The 20,979-nt window shown below is 36.5% G+C and overlaps 1 protein-coding gene across 3 annotated transcripts in view; it reads right to left on the reverse strand.

Annotated features, from left to right (window-relative positions):
• Nucleotides 1-13,569, reverse strand: part of SNCA (synuclein alpha) — a 164,181-nt gene extending 150,612 nt beyond the window's left edge. The window contains exons 1-3 of one of the 3 annotated variants that reach the window (XM_037830256.1): nucleotides 13,427-13,569; nucleotides 11,851-11,996; nucleotides 5,549-5,590 (exon numbers count right to left, since the gene is read on the reverse strand). In XM_037830256.1, coding sequence (XP_037686184.1) covers nucleotides 5,549-5,590; nucleotides 11,851-11,971 — 163 coding nt within the window. In that variant the 5' untranslated portion in view covers nucleotides 11,972-11,996; nucleotides 13,427-13,569. Of the gene's footprint in view, nucleotides 1-5,548; nucleotides 5,591-11,850; nucleotides 11,997-12,230; nucleotides 12,514-13,070; nucleotides 13,095-13,426 lie in introns of those variants that run through there. The other 2 variants (XM_037830257.1, XM_037830255.1) reach the window with 2 other exon arrangements.
• Between the last annotated feature and the right edge of the window lie 7,410 nt (nucleotides 13,570-20,979).

Raw genomic sequence — 20,979 nt, forward strand, 5'->3', positions numbered from 1 at the left:
TTGGAAGAGTTACACCACAAATCAGCTGTTAAGTGCTATTCATCTGATTATTGTACAGATTTCATGTCAGAAGTCGGAGAGACTAAAAATTAAAGTGTGTACACAAAGCAACTGGGTTTTATTAGACTATTTCAATCATGGAAAAGAAGGTGACCTATAAGGACAAGAAGGCTTAATCCTGAGTCTTGGGAAATGTGGGGAAGCCAGTAATGCCACAGTGCCTAAAACCAGGAAGACTCCACAGCAGCTGTTGGTCCACATTCGCCATCCAGAATACGGTATTGTAGACCCACCTACCAATTTCATGCCATTTTCCTGGCTAAACCTTCTGGTGTTAAAGGCCTTTCCTGTTCACTGTGCATGTTGTATGACAAATTTATCATTTTTAGAGATATGGAGGAATCTGCAGAGACACCTAAATACCCTTCGACCTGGGCCCACACTTTTCTTGTTTTTGTTACTCTCTGATACTTGGGTTGGGGCTTGGCTCAAAGTAACTTTGATACTAAATAGCAGAATATTTAGCTAGAAACAATTCTGATGTGATGTCTTCTTTTCTAATAGGTTTTCACAACTCATATTAATTCACAATATGTATGATAATCTGATTATTTTGACTCTTAATGCCAGGATTCCACTGCCATCATCAAAGACATTAATTAATATTCCATTTAATTTCATGCAGTATTGGAGAAAAATGAAAAATTTCTAGAAGTATTAAAATAATATTTTTTGTATCTTTTGGTATAGTTAAACTTATTAAAGATAATATTTTAAATATCTATACTCTTTGCTAAATTTCCAGTACATTGATAATCTATGGATATGGCTAATACCTCCTAATAAATAATGGCTATCCATAATTCAAAGCTCAATTTAAATGTCAGGGAAATTTTGTAATGGAAATGTCATGTTTTTAAACATTTCCAGAATCATTCAATACTTGTCCCATTGTATCTGGCTTATTTCACAGGGCATAATATTTTCAAGGTTCATCCATGTTGTAGCAGGTATCAGAACTTCATTTTTTTTCATGGTTGAATAAGACTCCATTGTATGTGTATGTACCATATTTTGTTTATCCATTCATCTGTTGATGGACACTTGGGTTGTTTCCACCTTCTGGTAATTGTGAATAACGTCACTATGAAATTCAGTGTCCAAGTATTTGTTCAAGTCCCTGTTTTCAATTCTTTGGGGTATATATCTAGAGTGGAATTTCTAGGTCATATTCTATGTTTAACATTTTTGAGGAACCACCGTACTGTTTTCTACAGTGACTGCACCACTTTACATTCCCAACAGCAATGCACTGTGTTTCTAATTCTCCACATTCTCACCAGTGCTTATTTTTTTATTACTAAATAATAGCCATCTTAATAATAGTGGGTGTGAAGTATCTCGTCATTTTGATTTGCTTTTCCCTAATGACTGAAGACATTAAGCACTTTTCATGTGTTTATTGACCATCTGTCTTTCCTCTTTGGAGAAATGTCTGTTAAAGTCTTTTGCCCACTATTGATTGGGTTATTTTTCTTCCTGTTCTTTAGTTTCATGGTTTTTTAAATATATATATTCTGGATATTAATACCTTATATATGATTTACAACTATTTTCTCTCATTCTTTAGGTTGTCTTTCATATCTTGTTTTTAGTGTACATAAAGTGCACAGTAAAATGCATTTTGTGCATTATTATAATTACATTATAGGTTTTATCATTACAAGAATAAATATATTACTTACATTACAAAATAACAGAGTATAAATTCAGCAATAATAAACCCATTAAAAACAATTTCTGTAGGACTGATCTATCTAGAGGCTTTCCACTGGACTTGAACCTCTATTTTCCCCTGTTAAGGACTTTTAAACTGTTTCTCTGCTCACTGACATTCCAACCCAAAGGATGACAAAAGAAAAGGAAAGAAGACATGCTCATATTAGTACATTTTGGGACTTATAATTGGTATTAACTTTAAGAAAAAAGATCTTGCCACTGGAATCAAAAAGACACTTTCTTCCCCAACGTATTGATACTATAATCTTCTGAACCTGTTTATGTTTTCCGCAAATGTGCCTCAGCCCTTCCCATCTTCATGCAAACAGCTCTATCTGGCCAGAAGCCTTTATCCCTCCTGTTAACTCAGCAAATTCAAGTCCTTTGTTAAAACCCAGTTTGAATGTCACATTCCATGTTACAAACCTCTCCACTCAGTAAGTAATTTTGTTCCTCCTCCTGTGATCCCCTAAAATTTTAGATATCTCTTCACTATTGAATTGTTTTACATAGTGCCATAATTCATTTACCAATATATCTCTGTCCACCTATTCTGACTGCTTTAAAATCAGGGTTCTTGTTTTATTTATCTTTATATTATTTCCCAGTAGTAGCTCAATAAATAATTTTGAATGTACTGAAAGAATTTTGCATGTAAGTGGAATTTATACATCAACTTCAATGATTAGACTTACAGTTGACATTAACTAAGTTAAAGTTCCAAAAATAGGAAATGTAGCACCAACCTTTAGAATAGATAAGTAAATTGAATCTTTGATATTAAATGAAATTATAAAATTAAGAAGAAGTAGTTTTGAATTTGTATACAAACTACAGATTTGGGGAACAAAGAAATTTACATTATAAAACAATTTAATAAGGAATTTAAATCACAGCATCTCAAGTAATAGGAATTAACTACACCATATTTTTATGAGAAAGAAATAAGTAAGATTATATCATAATTTATTTTTAAAGCACTTTCAAAGATGCTGTTCAGTAAGTCCAGATTAAATACACTTTCATATTTTTCTATAGCATGAAGTTGAAAACTGAAATAATTATTTCTGGAGATCAGAGAGCCAGGATTTAAGGTGGCGTCTTCTGTATTTTACCTTGAGATTATCTAACTGTAAATTGATTTTCCTTGGATCTTATAGGTAGAAAACTCCTTGCCTAACTAAAATCAGTTGAAGTCTGTATTTTTGCAAAACCAGCTAATGGGATAAATATGGAGAGAAATTTTTCTTTTAATGGTAGAGGAAAATGCTATGTACTATACAATAGCTTCTCACTCCCCTGTCTTTAGACTAATAAAAACAATAACATTTTTGGGGAATGTATCATGTACCCAAAATAAACATTTTAGACCAAGTGTAACATGCAACCAGTTCTCCCTCTCCTTAACTAGTGAGATAATGAACTCGAACTTATTTGGAATTTTATATTAAATAACCCTATTCAATGAATTAAATAATTCTTTTATCTGATATGGAAAAGGGATAGCATTTATTGTAGCTGATTTCTCCCCATGCATTTCTCAGAGCCAGAACTACTTATGACAGTATCTCCTTAAAAGTTTATTACTGCCATGGTGGATGACTGGTACAATGGCTTTAAATATTGCCCACATCATCAAAATCACCATGGCCTCACTGACTAGCCTCATTTTCCATAGTGTTCTGTAGAATACTAGTTTCATTTGACCCTTGTTAACTTGAAAAAGATTTCAATTGTCAAATAAGTTTGAGAAACCCTGAATTAAATTATGTTACGCAAATGTATTTACAATAGTACAACTTAGATTCCTTAATACTGCTAATGTTAAGATAATCTGTAAAAGGAAGACACAGTATGCAAAGTTTCCCAACATTAGAAGAACATGGAAACATAAGCTGGTTGGTTATTGTTCTTCAGAAAACACTTTTAAAATGTTGCCTTATTGTATAATCTTCAGTCACACACACACACACACGCACACACACACACACACACACACGCCCAAACTCATGTTTACATGCTGGCATTCTGGAGAAGACACACAATTTCTCCCTGAGAAAAATTCTGACTTTGCCAACAGTTATCCTTCCAGCCCATCTTTAAAGCTTCCATTAGACAACAGTGTTAATTGTGCTTTTAAATGTTTACCACAGGTTCTGAACCTTGCTACTTTCTTATCTGCTTTCTAAACCACATAGATTCTCCCTAAACCATTAACCTAGGCCTGCCCACTTCATATAGTACAGTCCCCAACTGTCTGTTATCCCCTTCTTATTTAAATAATGTTTAATAACTATATGTTTACGAAAGTCCCTAGAAGGCAACACGGTCCATTGATTTGTCTAGTACTCCACATTATATATTGTATTACAACAGAGCAAATGAAAGCCTTCTACTTTAATTAGCTTCTAGCAGAATCAGTTTCATCAAGCTCTGCTTTAATTTTATATCCTCAATTTTGTCATAAATATCCATAAAAAATAGTCACATGAAATACTTTTATTCACTAGTGGTAAGGATGTTGCTCAGAAAGGTCCTCTAGTGATAACAAGCAACAGCTATTTAATACACACTATTCGCTTTCACTGTCTATGGGCTTTGTGTACATTAATTCACTTATTTTATAGACAAGAAAATGAAATCACATAGAGTTTTTGAAGCCTATAGAAAATCACACAGCTAGGAAGGGGTAGAGCAGAAATTTGATCACAGGTTGTCTATGTTCAGTGTTTATGGTCTTGACCACAACACCAAATGAATGCTCCCATTTGATTTTCCCTACTTCTATTTTATAACTCAAATGTTAGAAACATGTTATTTTTCTAAGGCACTATTATGTTTACTGCTTTCTGATCATGTGAATTATACAAGCATACCTCATTTTATTGCACTTAACTCTATTGCACTTCACAGATACTGTGATTTTACAATTAAAGGTTTGTGACAACCCATACTGAGCAATTCTATCGATGCCGTCTTTCCAACAGCATGTGCTCACTTTGTGTTTCTGTGTCACATCTTAATTAAGATAGGTACATTGGTTTTTTTTAGATATAATGTACTGCACACTTAATAGACTACGGTATGGTGTAAACATAAGTTTTATATGCACTGGGAAACCAAAACATCATGTGGCTCGCTGTATTGGGGTTGTCTGAAACTGAAGGTATGCCTGTATTTCCAATTATAACTCTTGTTTCACTACGTCTGTCAGGAAGCTTGGAGTGCATACATGAAACTAAATTATTACAAGTCTATGAACTCTTAAGGTGGTTAAATTTTGGTTCTCCCTTGATTTTCTATCAATCTAATCTTCATAAAATATTTACTTTTTATTCCAAGGGTGTTTCCTGAAATGTCTTCTGAAACAAGAAAATGTGGTGATGTGTAGAATTTAGGGTTCAGAATATTTTACTGTACTCTACAGAAAATTTTACTTTAATCCTTTGAAAAATGGCAATCTTTATATGTTATGTATGCTAGCAGTTTGCCAAAACATTAAGAATAATAAACAAACTTGGTCAATTCAATGTCACCATTCTTGGCAATTAAATATACTGTGTTTCATTTATTTATAGAAAGTATGACCTATTTAAAAATTATAAATAAGGAATTGAGATCAAACAATGCTGATATTCCACCTGAATACATCTATATAGGCGCAGCGGTTATTTACAATTGCCATCTATTCTGAATGATCAATGCTGGGGCCATACTGGTTAGAGTTATTTTGAATATCATTCCTAGATATAAGCCCTATAAAACTTACCTGTTGTCACACCATGAACCACTCCCTCCTTGGTTTTGGAGCCTATAAAAACAAACAAATTTTAATTTAAAACATAAATCTCAAAACTGGCCTTATTGCTGATGGGCTAGTTTTATAAGCAACTGAAAAAAAAAAAAAACTCAGTTTTCAGAATGATACATAATGACATTCTCAGAGGGCAAAAAGTCTAAAACAAGGAATGCCAGTAATCAATACAACATAAAGAGGAATGAAGAGCTAACAGGAGATTCTGTGCAATTAAGATTCTAGCACTCAATGATGACTTTTTATCCCCTTGCTTCCTAAATCACATATCAATTTACAAAGAAATAAAAAGGTTAAGATAACACTGGGGTTGAGTGGGAAGGTGATATTTGAATTTGGAACTGTACAAGCTTTACTGAAGTACAACAGAGATTAGTTAACCCATGAAACATCGAAAGAGAGAGAAAGGAAAGAAAAAAGCACAAAAATTTGTTCAGCACCTATTATGTGAGAGGCAATTTACACCTCATCTCATTTAATTGTCATATCATCCATCATCCATTTAATCTAAGTGTTTTATTTCCATTTTATATATGAGGAAACTGAAAATCAAATTTAAGTAAATTTGCCTAAGGTCACACAGGTAATAACAGGCTACAGATATATTCCAAAAAATCTATCCTATTTGAAGGCCATACCTTTCCACTAAGCCAGGCAAATTTTTAGAAGGAAGGTAGTATTTTATCATTCCAGTATAATGCTAGCATCAAGAAGAGGCCAGATAGGAATTTCTCCCAAACCTTACTAAATTTTATACAAATAATATATTAATAGATACTACTAAAACTGTTAATTTTAATTATAACCTCTCTAATGATGGATTATTCCATGTAATTCACATCAGATTTTCAATTAAAATACTTTGGGAGAAAATAACAAAATAGCAATAGATTAGATTCATTTGAAAACTAGCTTCCTATAACTCAATAACTTAGTTCTGTCAAGAACACAGAAGATGTATAAGGAAAGAAGGGCTTAAAAGGTGGGAGATTTAAACCTGTATGTGGATATGAAGATAATTACCAAGCTGCCAGTTCAGTTTTACAATGCCCTGTTCTAAAAACCTTTACTAAGTATACTAGAAATAACTGTAAACATTTTAAAACAAAGGAAAAAAGAACCTCCATTTCCAAATCAGTAAAATTAATATATGATTAAGTAATCTCTAAGAAACTGGTTCTTAAATGGTAGAATGCAGCAGAATCAAGTGGGTGGGAGGGCTGGTTGACATTGCTGACTATTCAGTCAAAGTTCCAAATATTCAGTATGAATAAAGTACAGATAATTTGTTTTGAGTCCCCTAATGATCTAATGCAGGTGTTCATGGATCATATTTTGAGAATTACTGATCTGATGTAGTTTCCAGTTCCAAATTCATTTTAAAATTATAAGTACCCATCTATCATCAAAATAAGATGATGGGCATAAATATACATTTGTATTAATATTTTCATTCAATATTTTTATGAAAATAGATGAATATGAAATTAAGCGAAGTTTTAATGCATGTTTACACTTGTTATAAAACAGCCAAGGAAACGTCTACATTTAGTAAAACAATTTAAAAATCTTTAAGAATTTCCAATTTGAATATATTTAAAGACCTCCAATAAAATAAAATATAACAAACTACAGTTTTTTACTTAATAATTGGGCTCTGGATTCAGACTGTCAGGTTTTAAATCTTCATTCCATCACACAATAGTCTAATATACATAATTGGGTCAATAAAAAGATGAATGAAATAACACAATTAAAATACAGAGTAAATATTTAATAAATAATAATCATGATCATTCTTTGCATGTAATATTTATAAGGATTTTCAGTTTAAAAACAAATCACTAAATCATAAGTGTCATGTGTGCATGTATGTGTATGTGTGTGTGTATATATATATATTTGTATATGTGTGTCTCTGTGTGTGTGTATATATATATAATATCTATAATATATTATATATATATATATACATAAAATGCTCACCTTACAGTGGTGGGACTACAGCATGACTGTGCAAGCTGAAATTGTGGAAAGTGATCTTAATAATCAATGGTAAAAATTATGATTGGTACATGACCTTTTAAATTTTTTGTCAAAAACATTAAAAACATTAAAAATTCTTTTACTGTCCCTTATAAATTTACTTAATATATTGTAATTTAAAGCATTACAGACATTTAGAATTAAAGTGTTTTATTTCTTTGTAAAAAAACTTACCAAGAGTAGTTTGAATAGTGCTTGCCTTCTTCCTGTTGTATAAATTCCTATATGGAGTGAGCATCTTTTTATTGTCTTAGAGAATTGTCACATTCCTTTGTAAATGTGGATCATCTCCAAAATGTTACCCTTTGTACGTTCAATGTTAAAATCTATCTGTGGGAGTCCCTTTAATGTGAAGTGTTTTTATGGCACCACTTATTCCGGGACACCTTCATCCTGATCATCATAACCACTTTCCCCATATATGTCCACTAATTTCCCCTCGCTGCATATATAGCGTCTCTTGAATGGCAGCAGTGGTAACATTCCCATGGTCAGCTATTTCTTGTATAAATCAAATTATGTTTGATTCCAATTTTATTTCCAGCGTTTTCACTTCATTTTTTTGCTGCACTTTCATCTTTGCTGGCCAATTTCCTCTTTCCATTATCCATTTTTGTAAAATACCATGTGGGTTTGTCCCTGGGAGACAGGCAGGCCACACAACCACACACCTGAACTGAGTAACAGATGTATCGTGACAAGCACTGACAGACTTTGAAAGAAGTGATATGATTGCTTACTGGTTTAAGGGGACTTTGTTATTTATTATTTATGTAGTGATTTGTGGGCTGAAGAGCTAGCAGCAAAGTTTGTACTTTATGCCATTACTCCCAATTTATGTACTGTGGTTGTTAGGGGATGGGTGTTATTTAACTAACAATGGAAAACTGAAATTGAAATTCTCATACATTGGAATTATGCAAAGTGAGGACAGCCTGTATTTAAAAGAATGTTTCTTATCCCTAGACCCCACCCCCACTTCATATTTAAAAAATGAGTAGTAGAAAAAATGCCTAACAATTGGAGCAGTTGTTCTGTGACCTTTCCTCTTAGCTTCAGTAATACCTGAGAATTTGCCCTCAGTAAAATGGCCCTTGCAATAGTAAATCATGCAGTGTATACTAAATCCAAGATAAATGAGAGTTCTAATGAGGTTGCTATGTTTCAAACCAATCACCTGTTCTTTGCTGTCACAATGGTTTATCAGTAACCTGAAGTTGATGATGAACCTCTAACTGATGAGTAATTTGTAATTGATGAGATTTGGCTAGAAAATGGGTGTCAAGCACTTTTCTGTGAAGTAGCCATGTGACTACCAAGGTGGAAAAACTGAAGGGACACCACAGTTGATGGCTCCCCTGAGCTGAGATGGTCCACACCCAACTCTTTCTTATCTCTCATGACCTCACAGGGTGCAGAGTGGAGATATCAAAAGTCATGCCTGAAATACAAGTCAGAGAAATTTGGGCAGAGAATAAAAATGTACCTGCAAAGCCCTCTTGAGGGACTAGGGGAAAATGTGGAAATATTAAATTTCCCCACCTGGGGAATTGATGATATTCTCACAAGCATTGGGGACTGCCAATTTAGAAGGCAGAGACCTTGACCTTGTGGCTTGCCTTTATGAAGTTTGTTACTGTTGAGCAGAGTGGGAGAAGATCTTTGAAGATCATCCTTTTCTTGCTATTACTATTATAATACTTGGTACTATATAAAGAGAATTAAAATCGCTTTGCTTTTGAATTTGAATCTCAATTTATGATGTCTGAGTCATTGGTTAAGAGAAAATGTTAGTCTATTAAATTGATGGTTATTATTATGTTATTGAATATTTGTTTACAAAGGTATTGCAAAGGGAGAAAAAAATCATAAAAACAATGCTGATTATTATGGTATTTCTTCAATTAATTAAAAGATTGCCAAAAATATAATACATTATTATAGAGTAATGAGATTATTTTTCTTATGAGGCTTATGAAGATAGTCTGCCAAACTTCTTCACGATATAGTGAAATTAGATCATTTTTGTTGGTCACTTCCAATCTTTCAAACTAGTTATTGATAATGGTTCTTGTTATGAAGGACAAAAGACTAAAAGAAAGTATGGGAAAAAAATTATTATGTGGAGAGTTTCTTTAATAATAACAACCATGGCTCCTATATATGAAAATGTGCTCTATGGCTTACATGTTCTGCTTTAGTATGATGGTCTCACAAAAACTCTGTAAGGTAGTTACATTTTTTAAGTTATATTTTTACAAATGAAGAAAGTGATGCTCAGAAACGTTAACTTTTCCAGAATCCCAGAAGTGTAACCTGGACTAGAACTCAGGTTTGTCTGACACCAAGTCCATTTTCTTTCTGTTATACCAGGAGTCAGCAAATTACAACCTATGTGCCAAATTTGATCTACACCTTCTTCTTGTAAATCAAGTTTTCCTGTGACATAGCCATGCTGATTATTGTCTGTGGCTGCTTTCACACTACAACAGCAGAGTTGAGTCACTGAGGCAGAGATCATATGGCCTAAAATATTTACCATCTGGCCCTTTAGAGAAAACATTTGCCAAATCTAGCACCACACTACTGAGTCTTCACATCGTCGTTTTTCATCCTAAATCCTTTGTATAAGTTCAACTTTCAATTAGACTTCAGAACATAACTAGTTAATAGAATTTACTGTTTTAAACCTTGTGATAGAAGAGATTTTTAAAATGTGTGACAAATAAACAAGTTACACTTTTATATATCTCAGAGCAAGTAACAAAATTAATCTCTGAAAAATAATTTTTTCCAAACTTATAATTGACAATGAAAACAAATAAAATGAGTTTCAGATGATAAAAGCTATTCATAAACTGGGAAAGACAATGCATGAAATTAACATTCCACAATTTTGGGGATTATCCACTAATGGAGTGAATATTAGTATCCTCAAAGAAAGCAACTCAAGTCAGTTACTACTGTGCACTTGCACAAGTTGGACAACGGAGGGCAAATATAAAGATACTAATAATGTGTATGTCACTTATTCAGGATTCCAAATTCCACCTGAAGTGATGTAGTTCACACTTCACAAAACACTTAAATTAATTCAAGTTTTTCTCTTGCTAACACTGTTTATTGCAATGATTTTCTGAAAACATGTTTTAAAGTAAAGGAAGAAAAAGTAATTTAACCAAAGATTTGTGATAAGATCAAGTCAACACAAAAAGGAGTCTATGAACAACAGTAAGAAAAAGATAATCTGATGTAAATTTTGATGAGAAGCATTCATAAAAATCACCTGGCAAACTCCACCTTATTGCTCATCCTATGGCTACAGCTGCTACAACTGCCACTGAAGAAGGTGGAAAAGTTCAAAGGAGCAGAAGGGTAAGCAGAGAGGAAGAGTGGGCAGAATACGTGTGAATCTATGCCTCTTATATCACTCCTTCCCCAAGGAATTTGAAGTGGTTTATAAAATAATACTCAACACAGTCCTAGATAAATATATATATATATATACATATATATATATATATATTACATATATTAATGAGGGTCATGGTCTGGGTGTATACTCCACAGTGAGAATTATGAACAAGAATCAACTGTATTACTATGTGTCATTTAATAAACAAACTATATTAATGTCTAAAATACTGAATAGAGATAGAAGTAACAACTTTCAAGTATTTTCTTGAGCTCTTAATTCCCAGCCTACCAAATGGTCACAAAGGGGAACGTCACCATAGACTAATCTGTTCTTTCTATTTTAAGGCCATAGTAGGTCTCTGTCTTATTTTAATAAAAAAAAAATACAAAAACTTAAGAAAGATTAATCATGATGAGAAATCGAAGTCAAGTGACTTCGTTTCTTAAGAATATTCTTGATTTTTTAAAAGACGTGTTTTTAAAACTGTCCTCTGAAATATAGTCACTTATACACAGAAACATCCATTTCTTTAAAAAGAAACAAAAAAAATCCTAAATAATATTGTGAAATTGAATACTCAGGAAAAACAAAAGATTAGCCCCATTTTGTACTATTAGCTGAAATACACACATTACCTACCCACTCACACCTCTGACTCAGTCCATCCTTTGCACAAGGGATGACGCAAACATGAATCAAGCAAGACATACCAGCATTTCAGCACTTACAGGATCAATCACCCCAACCCAACAGTCATGAATAAACATCAGAATGAAATTTGGAGCTTACCTACCTACATAGAGAACTCCCTCTTTGGTCTTTCCTGCCGCTTCTGCCACACCCTGTTTGGTTTTTTCAGCAGCAGCCACTACTCCTTCTTTGGCCTTTGAAAGTCCTTTCATGAATACATCCATGGCTAATGAACTTCTTTACACCACACTGAGGATGCAAAATACATTTTGAATGAGAACTTTCTTAATAAAACAAAATTAAAACTGCCCAGGGCAAAACCCCTGAGAAAAGAGCAGAACCCCCGAAAGTGTGAGACTCGTTTCAACCACGGGACAAGACTGCCCTTCTTTAGCTTTTGCATTAAAAAGTTAGCATCTCCTATTCCTCTTGGTGAGTTGGGTCTAAACACGGATTAGGATGAATCATCTAGGCTGCTCTTACCGCTTTTCCGAAGTGGAGTTGCATCAAAGGGTATGACCCTGTTTCAACTTCCCAGGGTTCAACCCCTGACAGTTTAAGTTTACAAGCACTTTTAGAAGACCACAGGAGAAGAAAAGGAGCTGCAGGCGAGGCGTCCGGAGAAATCCTTAAAATGCATGCTGGACGCGGACTGCCAAGTTGATTGTGGAGAGCAAAACAAAAGAACTACTCACTCGGGTGTGGCTGAACCTGGGGCCAACAGCTAGCCCTCCGGCGCTCGCTCTAATCCTCCCGACCATCCACCCCCGCCCTCAGCTATCCATCCAGTGCAGGCGCTGTCCACACCCGCCGGCAGTGTGGAGAGAAGCACCACCCCAGCGGCTGTTCTCAGCGCAAACGCGCCAGCCTGCTGGGGCTGGGGAGGCCAGCACCCGCACCTGTTAACCCCTTACCACCTGTTGACTTGCCCTCCCTGCAGTCCGTTTAATTATCTGCCCAAAGCAGTTTGCTTATTTTACAAGAAAACCCCAGAGGGCAGATTGGGGGATTTAAGGTAAGAGAAATAAAAGTTGGATGCGCACGCACAATGGAGCATCCTCGCGTTTCCCAAAGGAAAAGGGACACAGGAGAAGAAGCCTGACCTCTCAGCCTTTGGGGAGAAAGGAGGAATATGGAAATCAAGTGGAAAGCCAGATAAACTTACTTTCCTCAAGCTCATCAAAGGAACACGTTCCCACTCACTGTCGAGAGACTGGACACAGACAGTGTTCACCTTGGCACCAACCACGGTAACCCCTTTCCCACCAGGTTTTCTCCAGGATGCCCAAAGCTCCCAGCGCGTTTAGATCCACAGGTACTTACCTGAGCCCCTACACTTCTCCAGAACTCCAATTCTCCCCCCCCCCTTTTTTTATTTAAACAAACCCCAAATATTATTTAAATGGAACGAGGGAGGAAAAGGAGCGCACAGGAAGGGCGGAGGCGGCACCAGGAGAGGGGTGGTCCCCAGAGTAGGCTGCAGTCAGCACAACCGACAGGAGGCTGGGGGCGTGGGAGGCGAAACCGCGAACCTGTAGGCAAATTGCCACTCTCTGTTCCACGCACAAGAGGATCAGAGAAAAGCAGACAGAGGGTCGGAAGGGAAGGCGGGAGAGAGACAGAAGGATGCTAAAGGCGGGGCTCGGTCCCCCGGGGTCTGTTCTAAAGCCAGCACGTACCTGACTCTCCCGCGTCGCCGCCCTGGCTCCTTCACCCCTACTGTCCAACCCCCTTCTCTTCCGCGTGGTCCTCCTCCTCTTCTTCCTCCTCTTTCACCTCCGCTCACCGCCCCCACAGCTGATTTGCCAGCGCCTCTCTCCGCCCTCTCCCAGAGCTCGCTGCTTTCCCTGCCTCGTGCACTTCGCTCGATTTTGCGTCTGTGTTGGGGGGTTGGGGAGGAGTGGAGTTGTCTTTGCAACTGCAGCCATCCGCCTGGTCCTGGAAGGCGGAAAGGTGGTGGCGGAGGGGGGACGGGGGAGGGTTCTGCGAGTCCCCTCAAGTACAGAGTCACCAGAACTATTACGGGGCTCCGGAGCGGTTAGGCTTGGGCTGATGTCTGTCCCTCCTTCCATCCGCCCTTTCCCTGTGTCTCTGCCTTTCTCTATGGTTCCTCATGGGGTCCTCCTCCCCGGAGCCAACCTCAGGAACCGGAGCCTAAGGGCTAGACCACTGAAGACGGAGTCAGCCTCTTGGGAAGCTGCAGAAGGACACGGACCGCAAAGGAAGGATGCTCATATCTGCACCGCCAATCGCAGGTTTCCCTCGTATCGCTTAAGTTTGACAAACGGTCGCGGGGCACAACGTTAAGAATTGCTTTTGTGCAAACATCCTCCAGATATTCGCTTGCTCTTAACCCCAGTTGAGCCTGAAAGGGCCCCCGGGCGGAGATAAGAGTAAGGAAGAGTTACAGGTTGAGGTAGGAGGAAGCTCGTCAAATCGTCTTCCCACCCCACTATCACCATTTTCTTTTCCACCAATCAGCGGCTGCCAGACGCTGATTTTTCCCATCATTGGAACAAGTAATAAATATCCCCCAGCCGTCGAAAACAAGTGGACATAGGCTTTTCGCTCTTCGAATCGGATTTACTTTCCAAATCCAAGTAGCTGGATGGAGGAGATAAAAACAGCCTAGTGTATCCTCCTGGACCATCATATCCAATTCCCTCTTCGGTCCGTTCTGAAGAAGAGGCTTCGTGCGCCACTCACCTCTCTGACTTCTGATTCTTTTGCCCTACTGAGCTGACACGTACTCTCCCCCATTATCCGCCCCCCCACACACACACACACACAAACCCGAGCGCGCGCGTGCTTCAAGACAATTTTTGCATCGCTTAATACGTTTTCACCTCTCTCAGAGCTGGGGCGGGGGTGGGGACAGGGGGAAGACAGCTGTATTCCTGGATCACTACAGAATGGAGAACTAAGCTCCTCCCCCAGCAGAATGTCTTCGCTTTCTTTTGCCAAGATTGGGAGGATGATTTCAGCCCTGGAAGGGAAAAACAAGACTTTACTGTACGTTTTTTTATTTTGTTTTGTTTTCGCTGATTTTTTTCTTTTTTTTCTTTTTTTGGAGATAAAATACTTTCTCTGATCCTGATCCTTGCCTCATTTGAGTCCTCAAATTTGAGCGAAATGCAATTTAAGTCATGAAACCATCGTTTGAAACCTCAAAGGACAGGAAGCAAATGATGTGTGCCTACCATATGTGTGTGTGTGTGTGTGTGTGTGTGTGTGTGTGTGTGTGTGTATCATGTGTTCAGTAGAAAAAAGAAGAGAGTAAATATGAGGTCATAAATGCATAAGGGCTTACCACTGGTGTTCCATTTTAAAAGCAGCCTTTCCAAAAAAAACAGTAGCACATATTTTGGGTTTCCTTGGTACAGAAAAGAGGAAACAGAAAAGCTGCACCTGGGAGCTAGTTTGCTGCCAGGCTTTGAGACCTTAAAGGCATTTTTGCCTCCTTCTGTTACTCATTTTCTCTCTTGTAAATGAGGAGGTGAACCTGGATGATCCTTTTATTTTCACTTTTTTACTATGGAAAATGTGCAAGCATATCCCAAAGTAGAGAGAATAGAGGACTCTTGTGACTTTCACCCAATTTGCACAATTTTTAATGCATGGATAACCATTTTTCATCTATATGTCCACCCATTCTATTCCCATCCTTCCAATTTTTAGCAAATCCCAGACATTACATATAATTTTTCACCTGTAAATCTTTCAGCATGTTTCCATAAAATATAAGAGCTATTACAAATAACCACATTGACATTCTGATGATCTTTTTAAAATAGAACTATAATTTACATACAGTGAAATGCTCAGACCTTTAAACCAGTTTTGAAAAATCCATGCATTTGTGTACCCACACCATTTTGAAGACAGAAAGTTCTCGGTGCCCCTTCTTAGGTGTGTATATTCCAGAATTTCATAAAAAGTTATACAAAATAAACTTTTTTATATCTATCTTCTTTCCTTCAGCATAACATATGTGAGGTTCATTCATATTGTTGTATATATCAATAGTTTGTTTCTTTTATTGCCTTTTATTATTTCTTTTTATTACTGCCAATAATAAGTTCTTTTCACTGTGACCTATCACAGGTAACTATCTCAAGAGACCATTAAGATAATTATTTTAAAAAGTATTTCAGATGACATGTTTATAGTTTAACAGGGACCTTCTTGAAACCAAATGCTTTAAATTAAAGGAATGACTGGAAATGTTTGTTTTTTTGTTTTAGGCTCCATGACAGACCAAGGGGAGAATTATTGGGGGCAGGTGTTGCTTTTAGTGCTTCTTATAACAGCATGATTCCACACCTTTCTATGATAATTTATGCTTTGCAAAGCACTATTGCATTAATATTACCAAGTATTTTAATCCATCCTCCTGTTCATGGACTCTTAGGTTGTTTCCATTGGGACTTTTATGAATAAGGCTGCTAAGAACCTTTTTCTACAAGTCTTTTGCAGACATATGCTTTCATTTCTCTTCAGTAAATACCTAGGAGTGGAATTGCTACAGTAGATGTATGTTTGAGAAACTGCCAAATCATTTTCAAAAGTGGTTATACCATTTTACATTCATACAACTATGTGTGAGAGTTCTGGTTGCCATACATCATCCCCAATATTTGGCACTATAAATCTTTTTCACTTTAACCAACATAATGGGAGTGTAGTGGCAACTCACACATCTCATTGTGGAATTTAGATACCTTTCACTGTTTCTTCAAATTCTCAAATTTCAGATTTATCTTAGAGCTGACCTTAATTAAAATTAAATTTCCTTTCTTTCCTTCTACTTCTCTCTGTCTTCCTTCTTTCCTTTCCTCCTTCTGTCCTTCCTTCTTCCATTTTTCTCTCTCCTTCCTTCCTTCCTTCCTCCCTTTCCTTTCTTCCTTCCTTCCTTCTTTCTTTCCTCTCTTCCTTCTATACAACTTATTGGACTTAGAGTGGTGGTAACCTTAACTTCTTTCCCTTGGTCATTGCTGGTCTAAAAGTTTAAAATCAAAGGTAAACAAACAATGTACAATTGTAGCAAATACCATACTAACTTACCTTAATTGGATATGAAAGTGAGTTTCTAGTAATAAAACCTAGGAATAAAATGGGAGAGGAAAGAGTAATAGAAGTGTGAAAATACCTTGTTTGTTGAAGTTGAGGTGGGGAGGAGATGGAGAAGGAGGTAGTATCTTCCATTAAGGCATAAGCAGTTGAATTCAGATAGACGCTGTCAGATGCCAGACTTAGGGCTCCAGAGGGGAGCTGAGATGGGTGGGTCAATCACAGCACCCTAAATTAATCCTTCAAGACCAGATTATCAGCTTTGTGATGACTCTGAGGGGTCTTTTCCAATATTCACTTGCAACACACTGGCTCCATCTTCTTAAGCCACTGAGTTAATTCATGACTGTAATTGATCAGAACATTTTCTGACTTAGCCTTATTCTCTCTTACTTAAAAAAAAATAGATCAAATAATAAAGGGATGGAAAATATTGAATAAAATCTATTACCCTCTTGTAAAGAATCAATTTGAAAAGTGTCTTTTCTGAAGTATAAATCCTAAATCTTATTTTCAACTAAGCTCTGGGTGGCCTTAAATGCAGCGTGTGGGTGTGTGTGTAGAATGGTGGAATAGATTACCCTTTCAGCAATCGCCAACCTTATAACATAATAAACTGATGCCCTCTTTCTGTTCTCTGCTTTCCCAAGTCCCAACTAAAAACATGTAAGACCACTCATAGTCAATTTCCACATATGTTGGACCTCCCCTGCCAATAATAAATGTTTTCCACTGCGACCTATAATAGCTACCTATCTTGATAAACTATTACGATATTTATTTAATATAATATTTCATATGACATATTTACAATTTAACAGGGACATCCTGAGACCTGATGCATTCAGTCAAAGGAGTGACTAAAATGGTAGCTATTTTACGCTTTATGTCAGACCAATGTGAGAATTATTTTGGGGTTGTTGATACTTTTTGTGCTTTTATAGCGTAACATGATTCCATGCCTTCATATGGTACTTCTGTGCTTTGTAAAAGACTATACACTGTGTTCTAGTTTGCTAGTGCTGCGGAATGCAAAACACCAGAGATGGATGGGCTTTTATAAAAAGGGGGTTTATTTGGCTATACAGTTACAGTCTTAAGGCCATAAAGTGTCCAAGGTAACACATCAGTAATCAGGTACCTTCACTGGAGGATGGCAAATGGCGTCCGGAAAACCTCTGTTAGCTGGGAAGGCAGGTGGCTGGCGTCTGCTCCAAAGTTCTGGTTTCAAAATGGCTTTCTCCCAGGACGTTCCTCTCTAGCAAGCTTGCTCCTCTTCAAAACGTCACTCACAGCTGCACTCTCTTCAGTCTCTTTGAGTCAGCATGTTTTATATGGCTCCACTGATCCAGGCCCACCCTGAATGGGTGGGGTCACACCTCCATGGGAGTGTCCCACCAAAGTCACCACCCACAGCTGGGTGGGGCACATCTCCATGCAAACAACCTAATTCAAATGTTCCAGCTTAATCCCCACTATTCTGTCTGCCCCACAAGATTGCATCAAAGAATATGGCTTTTTCTGGGGGACATAATACAGTCAAACCGGCACACACTGTATCATTTAATCATTACAAGTGACTAAGTTATTATTATGTATCTTTAATAGACAGGGAATGTGAGGCTCAAAAAGGTTTGGTGACAGGCTGAGATCATGCAGCTCTCATGTGGCAGAGGTGAGATACACTAGCAGAAGCCATTCCAAGAGGCATTAATATTTCCTGACTCAGCAGTTACCCTCTGAAGCCTCGTATTTTGTGATGTAGGGTGGGGAGAGAAAATGTGGATCCCCACTGTGTTAGAAATAGCCTTTGAATTTGGATGTGACAATCCAAATCAAGGAGAAGGGATGTAATTACAAAGCAGCGTATTCATATTTGAAAATTTGCCTTTTCTATATTGGTACTTCTCAGTAAGGAGAAATGATTTCTCACCACCTATAAAAAAAAAGAAAGAAAAAATAAAATTATAAAATTATTGTTTTTTTGTTATTTTGAATTATAATTATGATTCAGGTTTACTCCTTTTTACCCCTCAAAGTGCTTTGAACATAGTAAGCATCCTTTTAAAATAAAATTAAATAAAGCATATTTTGTTATTTAAAATATCTTTATTTTAAATAAAATTAAAAATAAAATTTTAGTTAGTGATGTTGCTTATGTTCTACCTGTAATTTCTTACCTTGTATTCTTAAGGAGATAGTGCTTCCCAATGACAAATAAGGGAACTGAAAGTTAATACATATATTTTTTTTCTTTCCATCATTGATTGACAGCATGGGCTTCAATAAATTTTTAACCTTTCTGAATATAAGTTTAAAATTTAAACTAATTGAATGGATTGTTCCTCATAAGGAATACAGAATAATAACCTGTTGGGAAGAATTACTGCAGTGTGCATTCTGGTAATATTAGTTTTCTCTTCGAAAAATAAAGTCTAAATTGTCACTACTCCTTAATAAGGTTGTTTTATCTTGGCTTAATACAGTGATTTAGCTATAGATAAACATTCTACGAAATGCATGCTTAACATAAACTTTCTTTGTTTTCCCAGTAAAACAACTGGTTTTTTACAGGGTCTGTGTGGTGGGTTTTACTGTAGCAATGACAGACTATGAGCAAAGAGGAAGGGTATGAAAATGAGGAAGCTGTCTATGACTAAGTAATCAAGGGCGGAGGAGGAAGAATTGATTTCATGTGTTTAGTAACAAAAATACCATCATTACCCACATTGGATAAGAGTCCATAGTTGTTGTGAGCACCAGGGCGATGAGAAGTTGATTCTTGGGCCACTTGCCTCTTATCCTCCATCTGCACCTTCTTCTCATCTTCTGCAATATGTGAGAGACACGAGGTAGGAGTCGCTAATAATTTCATAGTGAATGCAGAAGGGAAAGCCCAGTGAATACAGTTGTGATGGTTTTGTGCATGATTTTGGAAAAGGGTTGATCTTAGGACAATGCAGTGGGGCTACTCAAAAAAAAATATAAAGAACAATGAAAGGGAGTATACAAAGAAGATTCTCTAATTTGGAACTATGAGCAACTTCATATTGTTTCTTCAATAACTATGGAAAGCAAAAATGATGAACATTTATTCTAACACAATATAATTCATCATATGAATTAATATTGTAGTATAGACTCAACATTGTAAAATGACTATAAATTGTGGCCATGAGAAAAAATGATATGCGCAATATGCAACATTCAACTGAATATTTTAAATATCTCTGTGATTTTAAAGTTCCTAAGAAAAGGACAACATGCAAGATTCCAAGATTGAATTCATTAAAGACAAATAGAAGAGATATTTAAATATTTTATGATCCAAAAAGTTCAAATGCATTTAGTATTAGAAGGAGCAAACATATTTTATGAGCCCAGTAAATGCCCGTGACCATGGTACATGTGGCCGACTTCCATGAGTAGAGTTACCGGGTGCAACTTAAATCCAGGTACCAATTAAGTCTCTATTATTAGGTAGCAATGACTCTGAGCAAGTATCTTACCTCTCTAATTTCTAGTTTTCTCATCTATAATATGGGGATGATAATTTTACTTGCTTTGTGTGTTTATTGTAAGAAATAAATAATAAGGTTCCTAGGAAAGAACCAGGCACAGTGAAATCTCTTCATACAACTCAGCCATTATTATTATCTGGATTCAATGTTCTCCATGTTTTGGAGCTCCCAAGGAAATAGACTTAAAAAAAAAAATTGTAGTACTTTTCAACCTTATTTCCAGCTCTCCCCAATCTCCTATCCTACCCCAGTACACCTGAGGGATCTAGTAATTCATGCCAATCAATAATATTAGCTTAGTGTGGTAAGTAAACAATATCCAACCAGGAATGGAAGTTGTGGGGAGATGGAGTGGGAGAGGGCAAGGAGCATTAACAGGGATCACTAATTTACAATCTGTCAAATATCTGTTTTCTCTCCCTATGGTGTGGATTAAAATAACAAGAACACTCATAGCAGGTTATATTAGAGCCTGAAATATATATTGTCACAGAATTAACATTCAAGTCTTCATTGACATTTTTACTTTTCTGGAGCCTGGTTTCCTTAAAGGGGCAGTGGTAGAGCTCTGTATGAATTACGTTGATTTTCCAAGGGAGGAAAAATCAAAAGATACAAAAAAGTAGTATTCTAAGTTTGCC

This window comes from Choloepus didactylus, chromosome 3, assembly GCF_015220235.1.
Source record: "Choloepus didactylus isolate mChoDid1 chromosome 3, mChoDid1.pri, whole genome shotgun sequence".
Lineage (NCBI taxonomy): Eukaryota > Metazoa > Chordata > Mammalia > Pilosa > Megalonychidae > Choloepus > Choloepus didactylus.